This window comes from Ranitomeya variabilis, chromosome 1, assembly GCF_051348905.1.
Source record: "Ranitomeya variabilis isolate aRanVar5 chromosome 1, aRanVar5.hap1, whole genome shotgun sequence".
NCBI classification, from domain to species: Eukaryota; Metazoa; Chordata; class Amphibia; order Anura; family Dendrobatidae; genus Ranitomeya; species Ranitomeya variabilis.
Window position 1 is genome coordinate 1,146,566,415 of NC_135232.1, and position 16,375 is coordinate 1,146,582,789.

At 50.2% G+C, this 16,375-nt stretch overlaps 1 protein-coding gene across 5 annotated transcripts in view; it reads left to right on the top strand.

Annotated features, from left to right (window-relative positions):
• Window positions 1–16,375, top strand: part of SFXN5 (sideroflexin 5) — a 317,212-nt gene that overhangs the window by 60,222 nt on the left and 240,615 nt on the right. For all 5 annotated transcript variants that reach the window (XM_077280329.1, XM_077280330.1, XM_077280333.1 and 2 more), the window contains one exon: window positions 2,890–2,915. In XM_077280329.1, the coding sequence (XP_077136444.1) occupies window positions 2,890–2,915 (26 nt within the window). The remainder of the gene's footprint in view (window positions 1–2,889; window positions 2,916–16,375) is intronic.

Sequence of the window (16,375 nt, forward strand, 5' to 3'; positions counted from 1 at the left end):
AATCCTAGACGTCTCGAGCCAGCCTGAGGAACTAACTACCCCTAGAGAGAAAGAAAGACCTCTCTTGCCTCCAGAGAAATAATCCCCAAAGATATAGAAGCCCCCAACAAATAATAACGGTGAGGTAAGAGGAAGGCACATACACAGGGGTGAAAACAGATTCAGCAAATGAGGCCCACTAATACTAGATAGCAGAAAATAGTAAACGGGTCTGTGCGGTCAGTAAAAAACCCTTACAAAATATCCACACTGAGATTTCAAGAACCCCCGCACCAACTAACGGTGTGAGGGGAGAAACTCAGTCCCCTAGAGCAACCAGCAAGCGAGGAGATCACATCTTAGCAAGCTGGACAAGAAACATGATGAATGCTGATAATCAAAAAATGAACGGACAAAAACTTAGCTTGTCTTGGAGAGGCTGGGAGCAAGGTAATCACAAGGAATCTGAAGAGCACTGAATACATTGATAGCAGGCAAGGAACTGAGTATCCAGGTGAGCTAAATAGGAAACCAACCAAGGATAACGAACCAGCTGATGCAGCCAACCTGCAGAAAGACAACACTACACAGTACCGCTTGTGACCACTAGAGGGAGCCTAAAATAGAGTTCACAACAGGAACCACAGTGCTCCCAAGGTAAAGTCAGGATGGCAGGGGCAGCCATAACAGAAATTACGACCTATGTAAGGGGCGACTGCGGGTTACAGGATGACCAATTGGGTGGTGGTGACTCCCATTCAGATGATGACGCCAGCGGAACAGAGTGCAGTATAGCTGACTCAAGTACAAGTGGCAAGTCTTCCTCCCGTTGCCGGAGACGTAAAAGAGGAAATGGGGCTGAACAAATTGCACCCGGTGAGAAGGTTGATAAAGAGGAGGTCCAAGATCTCGCTAATGAGTTGTCTAATGAGAATAGAAGAGTCCAAAGAAGTGACTTCTCTGTTAGCTCAGGGCTGAGTGACTGTAAGTGGGTTGACCAAAAAGGGTCTGTTGACACAGACGGACTGTGACTTGAGGGCTAAAGCTCAAAGCCTACATGTTGACCGCTGGGGGCGGGAGAGGCCTATCAAAGGTGACGTGGGTTCCCGGTATCGGAACCCTAGGTTTGTCATGTGTCCACCCTGATAGGGTTGAACAAAGGGGGGAGGTATGTGGTGTAGTGACCAATGTTACAGCCAGGGGGCGCTGTGTGTGCACTTCAAGATGCACTTGGAGGCAGGGTTATGATCAAACAGTGACTGGTAGTGTGGTGAATGGCCGATATGTGTCGCAGAGGGAGTCTGCATGGTAAGTCTGATGTAACGTGGTTGTTCTGGGACCTGTAGTCCCACAAGAGTTTGTGTGATGTTGTATAATAGTCATGGGGGACTTACTAGGCTAGTTGTGTGAGATGGGTGGGACAAACTAGCCACACAACCACACTCCCACCCATGGGAGTGGTTAAGGGTAGATAATGTGACCAGGGTGTGGGTCACATGGGCTTGTGAGGCTCCTGTGTATGGAGCCGTGTGTTCCTGTGCAAGGTCATGGACGGTTGGTGTTGGAGACTCCTGGGAGTGGAGTCGTCCTGGAGCACCTGGAGACCGTAGACCTGGACGGTTGGTGTTGGAGACTCCTGGGAGTGGAGTCGTCCTGGAAGCACCTGGAGACCGTAGACCTGGACGGTTGGTGTTGGAGACTCCTGGGAGTGGAGTCGTCCTGGAGCACATGGAGACCGTAGACTTGGACGGTTGGTGTTGGAGACTCCTGGGAGTGGAGTCGTCCTGGAAGCACCTGGAGACCGTAGACCTGGACGGTTGGTGCTGGAGACTCCTGGGAGTGGAGTCGTCCTGGGGCACCTGGAGACCGTAGACCTGGACGGGTGGTGTTGGAGACTCCTGGGAGTGGAGTCGTCCTGGGGCACCTGGAGACCGTAGACCTGGACGGTTGGTGTTGGAGACTCCTGGGAGTGGAGTCGTCCTGGAGCACCTGGAGACCGTAGACTTGGACGGTTGGTGTTGGAGACTCCTGGGAGTGGAGTCGTCCTGGAAGCACCTGGAGACCGTAGACCTGGACGGTTGGTGTTGGAGACTCCTGGGAGTGGAGTCGTCCTGGGGCACCTGGAGACTGTAGACCTGGACGGGTGGTGTTGGAGACTCCTGGGAGTGGAGTCGTCCTGGAAGCACCTGGAGACCGTAGACCTGGACGGTCTGTGTTGAGGACCTGGGACTGACCTGAAGTCAGTGTGAGGAGTGGAAACTGAGAGGTAGCCCCGGACAAGGGGATCATAACATACAGCAGAGAAGCCTATCTGCTACACGAACTGTCTGATGTCTTATAATGTTTCATGGCTGTAATGAAATGGACTGTACTCTATCTGGTTTATGCGGAGTTTAAATAAACCATATGGACTGATTTGTGTGAGGAACCGTGCCTGTCTATGATGATTCTTCTGCCAAGCGAGTGTCCCCTAGACCCGTAGCGGGTGAAATGCTACACTTTTTAATAAATTTGAAAACATTTCTACATTTCTGTTTTTTTCAGTCAAGATGGGGTGCGGAGTGAACATTAATGAGGAAAAAATGAACTTTATAGAATTTACCAAATGGCTGCAATGAAACAAAGAGTGAAAAATGTAAAGGGGTCTGAATACTTTCCGTGCCCACTGTGTATGTTCATATCATGTGTCATCCCTACATCTCCCAGAATGCACCGTTCATCCTGCAGGGGGCAGCGGAGAGCTGTGAGGTGTAAAGGTGACACATCAGAGCTGTGACTGCAGCTTTAGTTGTGACTGGAGTATATCATGTATCTCCGCTTCAGTGCAAAACGACTAATCCAAACAACCTGCAAACTATGCATGGTACCCCCAGTGGACTGTAAGTAACGCTGTGCTGTTCTTATTTGCAGGTTATATTCCTTTTGGGACCCCCATAGTAAGTACCGTGACTTTCTTACGTTGCCTCTTATGTCTTATACGAGTCTGTCGCACTAAAAATAATTTCACCTCAATTATGTAAAGCAAAAGAATGGCGCAAGCATGGAAACCGCTCGGGCCCGGGCCCTGAGTAATGCAGCAGAGCTGCCACGGGGCCCACCCTCCACTGCAAGGCTAAGTAGGCGGGTGTGCAGAGCGGCGGGCGTGCAGAGCAACAGGCGTGCAGATGGACGGGCGGGCGTGCAGAGGGATGGGTGGGCGTGCAGAGGGACGGGCGTGCAGAGCGTGGGTGTGCAGAGGGACGGGTGTGCAGAGGGACGGGTGTGCAGAGGGACGGGTGTGCAGAGGGACGGGTGTGCAGAGGGACGGGTGTGCAGAGGGACGGGTGTGGAGAGGGACGGGCGTGCAGAGCGGCGGGTGTGCAGAGGGACGGGCGTGCAGAGCGGCGGGTGTGGAGAGGGAGGGGCGTGCAGAGCGGTGGGCGTGCAGAGGGACAGGCGGGCGTGCAGAGGGACGGGTGTGCAGAGCAGCAGGCGTGCAGAGGGACGGGCGGGCGTGCAGAGCGCGGGTGTGCAGAGGGACGGGTGTGGAGAGGGACGGGTGTGGAGAGGGACGGGCGTGCAGAGCAGCGGGTGTGCAGAGGGACGGGCGGGCGTGCAGAGGGACGGGCGTGCAGAGCGGCGGGTGTGGAGAGGGAGGGGCGTGCAGAGGGACGGGTGTGCAGAGCGGCGGGTGTGGAGAGGGACGGGCGTGCAGAGCGGCAGGTGTGCAGAGGGACGGGCGTGCAGAGCGGCGGGTGTGGAGAGGGACTGGCGTGCAGAGGGACTGGCGTGCAGAGGGACGGGCGTGCAGAGCGGCGGGCGTGCAGAGCGGCGGGTGTGGAGAGGGACGGGCGTGCAGAGCGGCGGGCGTGAAGGGCAGCTGGCGTACAGAGCAACTTATACTGTGACATGTAAAAGTTTGTGCACCCCTGGTCAAAATTAGAAGTTGAAGATGAAATGATCTCTAAAAGGTCTTAAGTTACAGATGACACATTTCCTTTGTATTTTAGGGCAAAAAAATATTTTCATCTTTTACATTTTAAAAATTACAAGAAGAAAAAAAACCCGAATCAAAGTTTTGGCACCGTTGGAGATTTGTGTGCTCATAACTTTGACCAAGGCAATTGTCTATGCTGTGTAGATACGATATGTGCAGCATCTGACACAACGGACACTGGAAGCCTGTGCTAGCATTTCTTCTGTGGTGTTGCTATCAGTGTGTCAGGAGTTGGAGAAGAGGGTTGCACTGACAATCCAACACAATGGGCAGCACTTTGAACACATTTTATAAGTAGTCAAAAACTTCTGAAATTCTCAATACGTTTGATGTGTCACATGACCCTCTTCCCATTGGAAAAAATATAGTTGGATCCAAAATGGCCGCCTTGGTCAACAAATTTCAACACATTCTTGATGCAAATATAACACCATCTGTAAAAAAAATAAAAAAAAAATGGTGAAGAGAGGAAGAGGATGGCTTCTACAAATACAAATGATCCTAAACACAAGTAAAGTCCACAATAGACGACCTCAAAAGGCACAAATTGAAGGATTTACAATGGCCTTCACAGTCCCCTGATCTAAACATCCTTGAAAATCTATGCTAGACCTCAAAATAGCAGAGGAAGGAAGACGACCCAGGAATCTCACAGAACGGGAGGAATTCTCCAAGGAAGAATGGAGGGAAATCACTGAATCAAGAATTGGAAGACTCTTGTCTGGCTACAAACGTAATGACCTGGATAAAGAAAGGGTGGAAAAAACAAACTATATCTCCCCCTATAAATGAGCGGTACAAGCCCTACCTGGCCGCGGAGGGTGGCACCCTAGGACACTGCACATGGCGCCTGCACTCGCCGACGCCTGTCCCTCCTGGCCCCGATATGACCGATGTTGTGTGGAGGGAAAAAATATCATTAATGAACCAGCTATAAAACACCAGTGTAAAAACCAATTAAACTGCCAAGTGCAAACCAGTCAGCGGAGTTCTCCTCTATATGAGCTGACATACACCCGTCACTGTGCGGGGCGCCAACGGCCGGGGAGGGCTTCTATAGCTCATTTATAGGGGGAGATATCGTTCTTTCCCCTTTATTCTATCCAGTGCATTACGATTGTGCATAGTTCTATGTTTATGTTATTTTAAAGAGATTAATAAAAGTTATTTTTTAGTTTATTGGGTAAGTACAGATTCTTCTGTGAGCTTTCTTGGTCTCTTAGCCTTTATTAATTTATAGTACTATTACAGTGATTGTTTTCAGGGGTGTCCAAACTTTAACACGCCACTGTACATCAGGGAGCTCCCCCTAGTGGTGGCTGCAGACAGAATCTTCTCATGTATCTCTGTATACAGGGAGCTCCCCCTAGTGGTGGCTGCAGACAGAATCTTCTCATGTATCTCTGTATATAGGGAGCTCCCCCTAGTGGTGACTGCAGACAGGATCTTCTCATTTATCTGTGTATACAGGGAGCTCCCCCTAGTGGTGACTGCAGACAGGATCTTATGTATCTCTGTATACAGGGAGCTCCCCCTAGTGGTGGCTGCAGACAGGATCTTATCATGTATCTCTGTATACAGGGAGCTCCCCCTAGTGGTGGCTGCAGACAGGATCTTATCATGTATCTCTGTATACAGGGAGCTCCCCCTAGTGGTGGCTGCAGACAGGATCTTATCATGTATCTCTGTATACAGGGAGCTCCCCCTAGTGGTGGCTGAAGACAGAACCTTATCATGTATCTCTGTATACAGGGAGCTCCCCATAGTGGTGGCTGCAGACAGAACCTTATCATGTATCTCTGTATACAGGGAGCTCCCCCTAGTGGTGGCTGCAGACAGGATCTTATCATGTATCTCTGTATACAGGGAGCTCCCCCTAGTGATGGCTGCAGACAGAATCTTCTCATGTATCTCTGTATATAGGGAGCTCCCCCTAGTGGTGACTGCAGACAGGATCTTCTCATTTATCTGTGTATACAGGGAGCTCCCCCTAGTGGTGACTGCAGACAGGATCTTATCATGTATCTCTGTATACAGGGAGCTTCCCCTAGTGGTGACTACAGACAGGATCTTATCATGTATCTCTGTATACAGGGAGCTCCCCCTAGTGGTGACTGCAGACAGGATCTTATGTATCTCTGTATACAGGGAGCTCCCCCTAGTGGTGGCTGCAGACAGGATCTTATCATGTATCTCTGTATACAGGGAGCTCCTCATAGTGGTGGCTGCAGACAGAACCTTATCATGTATCTCTGTATACAGGGAGCTCCCCCTAGTGGTGGCTGCAGACAGAACCTTATCATGTATCTCTGTATACAGGGAGCTCCCCATAGTGGTGGCTGCAGACAGAACCTTATCATGTATCTCTGTATACAGGGAGCTTCCCCTAGTGGTGGCTGCAGACAGGATCTTATGTATCTCTGTATACAGGGAGCTCCCCCTAGTGGTGGCTGCAGACAGAACCTTATCATGTATCTCTGTATACAGGGAGCTCCCCATAGTGGTGGCTGCAGACAGAACCTTATCATGTATCTCTGTATACAGGGAGCTCCCCCTAGTGGTGGCTGCAGACAGGATCTTATCATGTATCTCTGTATACAGGGAGCTCCCCCTAGTGGTGGCTGCAGACAGAACCTTATCATGTATCTCTGTATACAGGGAGCTCCTCATAGTGGTGGCTGCAGACAGAACCTTATCATGTATCTCTGTATACAGGGAGCTCCCCCTAGTGGTGGCTGCAGACAGAACCTTATCATGTATCTCTGTATACAGGGAGCTCCCCATAGTGGTGGCTGCAGACAGAACCTTATCATGTATCTCTGTATACAGGGAGCTTCCCCTAGTGGTGGCTGCAGACAGGATCTTATCATGTATCTCTGTATACAGGGAGCTCCCCATAGTGGTGGCTGCAGACAGAACCTTATCATGTATCTCTGTATACAGGGAGCTTCCCCTAGTGGTGGCTACAGACAGGATCTTATCATGTATCTCTGTATACAGGGAGCTCCCCCTAGTGGTGGCTGCAGACAGGATCTTATCATGTAACTCTGTATACAGGGAGCTCCCCCTAGTGGTGACTGCAGACAGGATCTTATCATGTATCTCTGTATACAGGGAGCTCCCCCTAGTGGTGGCTGCAGACAGGATCTTATCATGTATCTCTGTATACAGGGAGCTCCCCCTAGTGGTGGCTACAGACAGGATCTTATCCTGTATCTCAGTATAGAGAGCTCCCCCTAGTGGTGGCTGCAGACTGGATCTTATCATGTAACTCTGTATACAGGGAGCTCCCCCTAGTGGTGGCTGCAGACAGGATCTTATCATGTATCTCTGTATACAGGGAGCTCCCCCTAGTGGTGACTGCAGACAGGATCTTATCATGTATCTCTGTATACAGGGAGCTCCCCCTAGTGGTGTCTGCAGACAGGATCTTATCATGTATCTCTGTATACAGGGAGCTCCCCCTAGTGGTGGCTGCAGACAGGATCTTATCATCTATCTCTGTATACAGGGAGCTCCCCCTAGTGGTGGCTGCAGACAGGATCTTCTCATGTATCTCTGTATACAGGGAGCTCCCCCTAGTGGTGGCTGCAGACAGGATCTTATCATCTATCTCTGTATACAGGGAGCTCCCCCTAGTGGTGGCTGCAGACAGGATCTTATCATGTATCTCTGTATACAGGGAGCTTCCCCTAGTGGTGGCTGCAGACAGGATCTTATCATCGATCTCTGTATACAGGGAGCTCCCCCTAGTGGTGGCTGCAGACAGGATCTTATCATGTAACTCTGTATACAGGGAGCTCCCCCTAGTGGTGACTGCAGACAGGATCTTATCATGTATCTCTGTATACAGGGAGCTCCCCCTAGTGGTGACTGCAGACAGGAACTTATCATGTAACTCTGTATACAGGGAGCTCCCCCTAGTGGTGACTGCAGACAGGATCTTATCATGTATCTCTGTATACAGGGAGCTCCCCCTAGTGGAGGCTGCAGACAGGATCTTATCATGTATCTCTGTATACAGGGAGCTCCCCCTAGTGGTGGCTGCAGACAGGATCTTATCATGTATCTCTGTATATAGGGAGCTCCCCCTAGTGGTGGCTGCAGACAGGATCTTCTCATGTATCTCTGTATACAGGGAGCTCCCCCTAGTGGTGACTGCAGACAGGATCTTATCATGTATCTCTGTATACAGGGAGCTCCCCCTAGTGGTGACTGCAGACAGGATCTTATCATGTATCTCTGTATACAGGGAGCTCCCCCTAGTGGTGGCTGCAGACAGGATCTTATCATGTAACTCTGTATACAGGGAGCTCCCCCTAGTGGTGGCTGCAGACAGGATCTTATCATGTATCTCTGTATACAGGGGGCTCCCCCTAGTGGTGGCTGCAGACAGGATCTTATCATGTATCTCTGTATACAGGGAGCTCCACCTAGTGGTGGCTGCAGACAGGATCTTCTCATGTATCTCTGTATACAGGGAGCTCCCCCTAGTGGTGGCTGCAGACAGGATCTTCTCATGTATCTCTGTATACAGGGAGCTCCCCCTAGTGGTGGCTGCAGACAGGATCTTCTCATGTATCTCTGTATATAGGGAGCTCCCCTTAGTGGTGGCTGCAGACAGGATCTTATCATGTATCTCTGTATACAGGGAGCTCCCCCTAGTGGTGGCTGCAGACAGGATCTTATCATGTATCTCTGTATACAGGGAGCTCCCCCTAGTGGTGGCTGCAGACAGGATCTTCTCATGTATCTCTGTATACAGGGAGCTCCCCCTAGTGGTGGCTGCAGACGGGATATTATGTATCTCTGTATACAGGGAGCTCCCCCTAGTGGTGGCTGCAGACAGGATCTTCTCATGTATCTCTGTATACAGGGAGCTCCCCCTAGTGGTGGCTGCAGACAGGATCTTATCATGTATCTCTGTATACAGGGAGCTCCCCCTAGTGGTTGCTGCAGACAGGATCTTCTCATGTATCTCTGTATACAGGGAGCTCCCCCTAGTGGTGACTGTAGACAGGATCTTCTCATGTATCTCTGTATACAGGGAGCTCCCCCTAGTGGTGGCTGCAGACAGGATCTTATCATGTATCTCTGTATACAGGGAGCTCCCCCTAGTGGTGACTGCAGACAGGATCTTCTCATGTATCTCTGTATACAGGGAGCTCCCCCTAGTGGTGGCTGCAGACAGGATCTTATCATGTATCTCTGTATACAGGGAGCTTCCCCTAGAGGTGGCTGCAGACAGGATCTTATCATGTATCTCTATACAGGGAGCTCCCCCTAGTGGTGGCTGCAGACAGGATCTTATCATGTATCTCTGTATACAGGGATCTCCCCCTAGTGGTGAGGGCAGACAGGATCTTATCATGTATCTCTGTATACAGGGAGCTCCCCCTAGTGGTGGCTGCAGACAGGATCTTATCATGTATCTCTGTATACAGGGATCTCCCCCTAGTGGTGAGGGCAGACAGGATCTTATAATGTATCTCTGTATACAGGGAGCTCCCCCTAGTGGTGACTGCAGACAGGATCTTATCATGTATCTCTGTATACAGGGAGCTCCCCCTAGTGGTGGCTGCAGACAGGATCTTCTCATGTATCTCTGTATACAGGGAGCTCCCCCTAGTGGTGACTGCAGACAGGATCTTCTCATGTATCTCTGTATACAGGGAGCTAGCCCTAGTGGTGGCTGCAGACAGGATCTTATCATGTATCTCTGTATACAGGGAGCTCCCCCTAGTGGTGGCTGCAGACAGGGTCTTATCATGCATCTCTGTATACAGGGAGCTCCCTCTAGTGGTGACAGCAGACAGAATCTTATCATGTATCTCTGTATACAGGGAGCTCCCCCTAGTGGTGGCTGCAGACAGGATCTTATCATGTATCTCTGTATACAAGGAGCTACCCCTAGTGGTGGCTGCAGACAGGATCTTATCACGAATCTCTGTATACAGGGAGCTTCCCCTAGTGGTGACTGCAGACTGGATCTTCTCATGTATCTCTGTATACAGGGAGCTCCCCCTAGTGGTGGCTGCAGACAGGATCTTATCATGTATCTCTGTATACAGGGAGCTCCCCCTAGTGGTGGCTGCAGACAGGGTCTTATCATGTATCTCTGTATACAGGGAGCTCCCTCTAGTGGTGACAGCAGACAGAATCTTATCATGTATCTCTGTATACAGGGAGCTCCCCCTAGTGGTGGCTGCAGACAGGATCTTATCATGTATCTCTGTATACAAGGAGCTACCCCTAGTGGTGGCTGCAGACAGGATCTTATCACGAATCTCTGTATACAGGGAGCTTCCCCTAGTGGTGACTGCAGACTGGATCTTCTCATGTATCTCTGTATACAGGGAGCTCCCCCTAGTGGTGGCTGCAGACAGAAACTTATCATGTATCTCTGTATACAGGGAGCTCCCCCTAGTGGTGGCTGCAGACAGGATCTTATCATGTATCTCTGTATACAGGGAGCTCCCCCTAGTGGTGGCTGCAGACAGGATCTTATCATGTATCTCTGTATACAGGGAGCTCCCCCTAGTGGTGGCTGCAGACAGGATCTTATCATGTATCTCTGTATACAAGGAGCTACCCCTAGTGGTGGCTGCAGACAGGATCTTATCATGTATCTCTGTATACAGGGAGCTTCCCCTAGTGGTGACTGCAGACTGGATCTTCTCATGTATCTCTGTATACAGGGAGCTCCCCCTAGTGGTGGCTGCAGACAGGATCTTATCATGTATCTCTGTATACAGGGAGCTCCCCCTAGTGGTGGCTGCAGACACGATCTTATCATGTATCTCTGTATACAGGGAGCTCCCCCTAGTGGTGTCTGCAGACAGGATCTTATCATGTATCTCTGTATACAGGGAGCTCCTCCTAGTGGTCACTGCAGACAGATCTTATCATGTATCTCTGTATACAGGGAGCTCCCCCTAGTGGTGACTGCAGACAGGATCTCATCATGTATCTCTGTATACAGGGAGCTCCCCCTAGTGGTGGCTGCAGACAGTATCTTATCATGTTTCTCTGTATACAGGGAGCTCCCCCTAGTGGTGGCTGCAGACAGGATCTTATCATGTATCTCTGTATACAGGGAGCTCCCCCTAGTGGTGGCTGCAGACAGGATCTTATCATGTATCTCTGTATACAGGGAGCTCCCCCTAGTGGTGGCTGCAGACAGGATCTTATCATGTATCTCTGTATACAGGGAGCTCCCCCTAGTGGTGGCTGCAGATAGGATCTTATCATGTATCTCTGTATACAGGGAGCTCCCCCTAGTGGTGACTGCAGACAGGATCTTATCATGTATCTCTGTATACAAGGAGCTACCCCTAGTGGTGGCTGCAGACAGGATCTTATCACGAATCTCTGTATACAGGGAGCTTCCCCTAGTGGTGACTGCAGACTGGATCTTCTCATGTATCTCTGTATACAGGGAGCTCCCCCTAGTGGTGGCTGCAGACAGAAACTTATCATGTATCTCTGTATACAGGGAGCTCCCCCTAGTGGTGGCTGCAGACAGGATCTTATCATGTATCTCTGTATACAGGGAGCTCCCCCTAGTGGTGGCTGCAGACAGGATCTTATCATGTATCTCTGTATACAGGGAGCTCCTCCTAGTGGTCACTGCAGACAGATCTTATCATGTATCTCTGTATACAGGGAGCTCCCCCTAGTGGTGACTGCAGACAGGATCTCATCATGTATCTCTGTATACAGGGAGCTCCCCCTAGTGGTGGCTGCAGACAGGATCTTATCATGTATCTCTGTATACAGGGAGCTCCCCCTAGTGGTGGCTGCAGACAGGATCTTCTCATGTATCTCTGTATACAGGGAGCTCCCCCTAGTGGTGGCTGCAGACAGGATCTTATCATGTATCTCTGTATACAGGGAGCTCCCCCTAGTGGTGGCTGCAGACAGGATCTTATCATGTATCTCTGTATACAGGGAGCTCCCCCTAGTGGTGGCTGCAGACAGGATCTTATCATCTATCTCTGTATACAGGGAGCTCCCCCTAGTGGTGGCTGCAGACAGGATCTTATCATGTATCTCTGTATACAGGGAGCTTCCCCTAGTGGTGGCTGCAGACAGGATCTTATCATGTATCTCTGTATACAGGGAGCTCCCCCTAGTGGTGACTGTAGACAGGATCTTCTCATGTATCTATGTATACAGGGAGCTCCCCCTAGTGGTGGCTGCAGACAGGATCTTCTCATGTATCTCTGTATACAGGGAGCTCCCCCTAGTGGTGGCTGCAGACAGGATCTTATCATGTATCTCTGTATACAGGGAGCTCCCCCTAGTGGTGGCTGCAGACAGGATATTATGTATCTCTGTATACAGGGAGCTCCCCCTAGTGGTGGCTGCAGACAGGATCTTCTCATGTATCTCTGTATACAGGGAGCTCTGTTGTGAATTTGCTTTTTGCTCCCTCTAGTGGTTACTAGTTTTTTGACTCTGGTTTTTCTGTCATTCCTTTTATCCGCACCTGGGTCGTTAGTTAGGGGTGTTGCTATATAAGCTCCCTGGACCTTCAGTTCAATGCCTGGCAACGTAGTTATCAGAGCTAGTCTGCTGTGCTCTTGTCTACTGATCCTGGTTCCGGTTATATCAGCTAAGTCTGCCTTTTGCTTTTTGCTATTTGTTTTGGTTTTGTATTTTTGTCCAGCTTGTTCCAAATCTATATCCTGACCTTTGCTGGAAGCTCTAGGGGGGCTGGTGTTCTCCCCCCGGACCGTTAGACGGTTCGGGGGTTCTTGAATTTCCAGTGTGGATTTTGATAGGGTTTTTGTTGACCATATAAGTTACCTTTCTTTATTCTGCTATCAGTAAGCGGGCCTCTCTGTGCTAAACCTGATTCATTTCTGTGTTTGTCATTTCCTCTTACCTCACCGTCATTATTTGTGGGGGGCTTCTATCCAGCTTTGGGGTCCTCTTCTCTGGAGGCAAGAAAGGTCTTTGTTTTCCTCTACTAGGGGTAGCTAGATTCTCCGGCTGGCGCGTGTCATCTAGAATCAACGTAGGAATGATCCCCGGCTACTTCTAGTGTTGGCGTTAGGAGTAGTTATATGGTCAACCCAGCTACCACTGCCCTATGAGCTGGATTTTTGTATTCTGCAGACTTCCACGTTCCTCTGAGACCCTCGCCATTGGGGTCATAACAGAGCTCCCCCTAGTGGTGGCTGCAGACAGGATCTTATCATGTATCTCTGTTTACAGGGAGCTCCCCCTAGTGGTGGCTGCAGACAGGATCTTCTCATGTATCTCTGTATACAGGGAGCTCCCCCTAGTGGTGGCTGCAGACAGGATCTTATCATGTATCTCTGTATACAGGGAGCTCCCCCTAGTGGTGACTGTAGACAGGATCTTCTCATGTATCTCTGTATACAGGGAGCTCCCCCTAGTGGTGAGGGCAGACAGGATCTTATAATGTATCTCTGTATACAGGGAGCTCCCCCTAGTGGTGACTGCAGACAGGATCTTATCATGTATCTCTGTATACAGGGAGCTCCCCCTAGTGGTGGCTGCAGACAGGATCTTCTCATGTATCTCTGTATACAGGGAGCTCCCCCTAGTGGTGACTGCAGACAGGATCTTCTCATGTATCTCTGTATACAGGGAGCTCCCCCTAGTGGTGGCTGCAGACAGGATCTTCTCATGTATCTCTGTATACAGGGAGCTCCCCCTAGTGGTGACTGCAGACAGGATCTTATCATGTATCTCTGTATACAGGGAGCTCCCCCTAGTGGTGACTGTAGACAGGATCTTCTCATGTATCTCTGTATACAGGGAGCTCCCCCTAGTGGTGGCTGCAGACAGGATCTTATCATGTATCTCTGTATACAGGGAGCTCCCCCTAGTGGTGAGGGCAGACAGGATCTTATAATGTATCTCTGTATACAGGGAGCTCCCCCTAGTGGTGACTGCAGACAGGATCTTATCATGTATCTCTGTATACAGGGAGCTCCCCCTAGTGGTGGCTGCAGACAGGATCTTCTCATGTATCTCTGTATACAGGGAGCTCCCCCTAGTGGTGGCTGCAGACAGGATCTTATCATGTATCTCTGTATACAGGGAGCTCCCCCTAGTGGTGACTGCAGACAGGATCTTCTCATGTATCTCTGTATACAGGGAGCTAGCCCTAGTGGTGGCTGCAGACAGGATCTTATCATGTATCTCTGTATACAGGGAGCTACCCCTAGTGGTGGCTGCAGACAGGATCTTCTCATGTATCTCTGTATACAGGGAGCTCCCCCTAGTGGTGGCTGCAGACAGGATCTTATCATGTATCTCTGTATACAGAGAGCTCCCCCTAGTGGTGGCTGCAGACAGGATCTTATCATGTATCTCTGTATACAAGGAGCTACCCCTAGTGGTGGCTGCAGACAGGATCTTATCACGAATCTCTGTATACAGTGAGCTTCCCCTAGTGGTGACTGCAGACTGGATCTTCTCATGTATCTCTGTATACAGGGAGCTTCCCCTAGTGGTGACTGCAGACAGGATCTTCTCATGTATCTCTGTATACAGGGAGCTCCCCCTAGTGGTGGCTGCAGACAGAAACTTATCATGTATCTCTGTATACAGGGAGCTCCCCCTAGTGGTGGCTGCAGACAGGATCTTATCATGTATCTCTGTATACAGGGAGCTCCCCCTAGTGGTGGCTGCAGACAGGATCTTATCATGTATCTCTGTATACAGGGAGCTCCCCCTAGTGGTGGCTGCAGACAGGATCTTATCATGTATCTCTGTATACAGGGAGCTCCCCCTAGTGGTGGCTGCAGACAGGATCTTATCATGTATCTCTGTATACAGGGAGCTCCCCCTAGTGGTGGCTGCAGACAGGATCTTATCATGTATCTCTGTATACAAGGAGCTACCCCTAGTGGTGGCTGCAGATAGGATCTTATCATGTATCTCTGTATACAGGGAGCTCCCCCTAGTGGTGACTGCAGACAGGATCTTATCATGTATCTCTGTATACAAGGAGCTACCCCTAGTGGTGGCTGCAGACAGGATCTTATCACGAATCTCTGTATACAGGGAGCTCCCCCTAGTGGTGGCTGTAGACAGGATCTTATCATGTATCTCTGTATACAGGGAGCTCCCCCTAGTGGTGACTGTAGACAGGATCTTCTCATGTATCTCTGTATACAGGGAGCTCCCCCTAGTGGTGACTGTAGACAGGATCTTATCATGTATCTCTGTATACAGGGAGCTCCCCCTAGTGGTGACTGTAGACAGGATCTTCTCATGTATCTCTGTATACAGGGAGCTCCCCCTAGTGGTGGCTGCAGACAGGATCTTATCATGTATCTCTGTATACAGGGAGCTCCCCCTAGTGGTGAGGGCAGACAGGATCTTATAATGTATCTCTGTATACAGGGAGCTCCCCCTAGTGGTGACTGCAGACAGGATCTTATCATGTATCTCTGTATACAGGGAGCTCCCCCTAGTGGTGGCTGCAGACAGGATCTTCTCATGTATCTCTGTATACAGGGAGCTCCCCCTAGTGGTGACTGCAGACAGGATCTTCTCATGTATCTCTGTATACAGGGAGCTAGCCCTAGTGGTGGCTGCAGACAGGATCTTATCATGTATCTCTGTATACAGGGAGCTACCCCTAGTGGTGGCTGCAGACAGGATCTTCTCATGTATCTCTGTATACAGGGAGCTCCCCCTAGTGGTGGCTGCAGACAGGATCTTATCATGTATCTCTGTATACAGGGAGCTCCCCCTAGTGGTGGCTGCAGACAGGATCTTATCATGTATCTCTGTATACAAGGAGCTACCCCTAGTGGTGGCTGCAGACAGGATCTTATCACGAATCTCTGTATACAGGGAGCTTCCCCTAGTGGTGACTGCAGACTGGATCTTCTCATGTATCTCTGTATACAGGGAGCTTCCCCTAGTGGTGACTGCAGACAGGATCTTCTCATGTATCTCTGTATACAGGGAGCTCCCCCTAGTGGTGGCTGCAGACAGAAACTTATCATGTATCTCTGTATACAGGGAGCTCCCCCTAGTGGTGGCTGCAGACAGGATCTTATCATGTATCTCTGTATACAGGGAGCTCCCCCTAGTGGTGGCTGCAGACAGGATCTTATCATGTATCTCTGTATACAGGGAGCTCCCCCTAGTGGTGGCTGCAGACAGGATCTTATCATGTATCTCTGTATACAGGGAGCTCCCCCTAGTGGTGGCTGCAGACAGGATCTTATCATGTATCTCTGTATACAGGGAGCTCCCCCTAGTGGTGGCTGCAGACAGGATCTTATCATGTATCTCTGTATACAAGGAGCTACCCCTAGTGGTGGCTGCAGATAGGATCTTATCATGTATCTCTGTATACAGGGAGCTCCCCCTAGTGGTGACTGCAGACAGGATCTTATCACGAATCTCTGTATACAGGGAGCT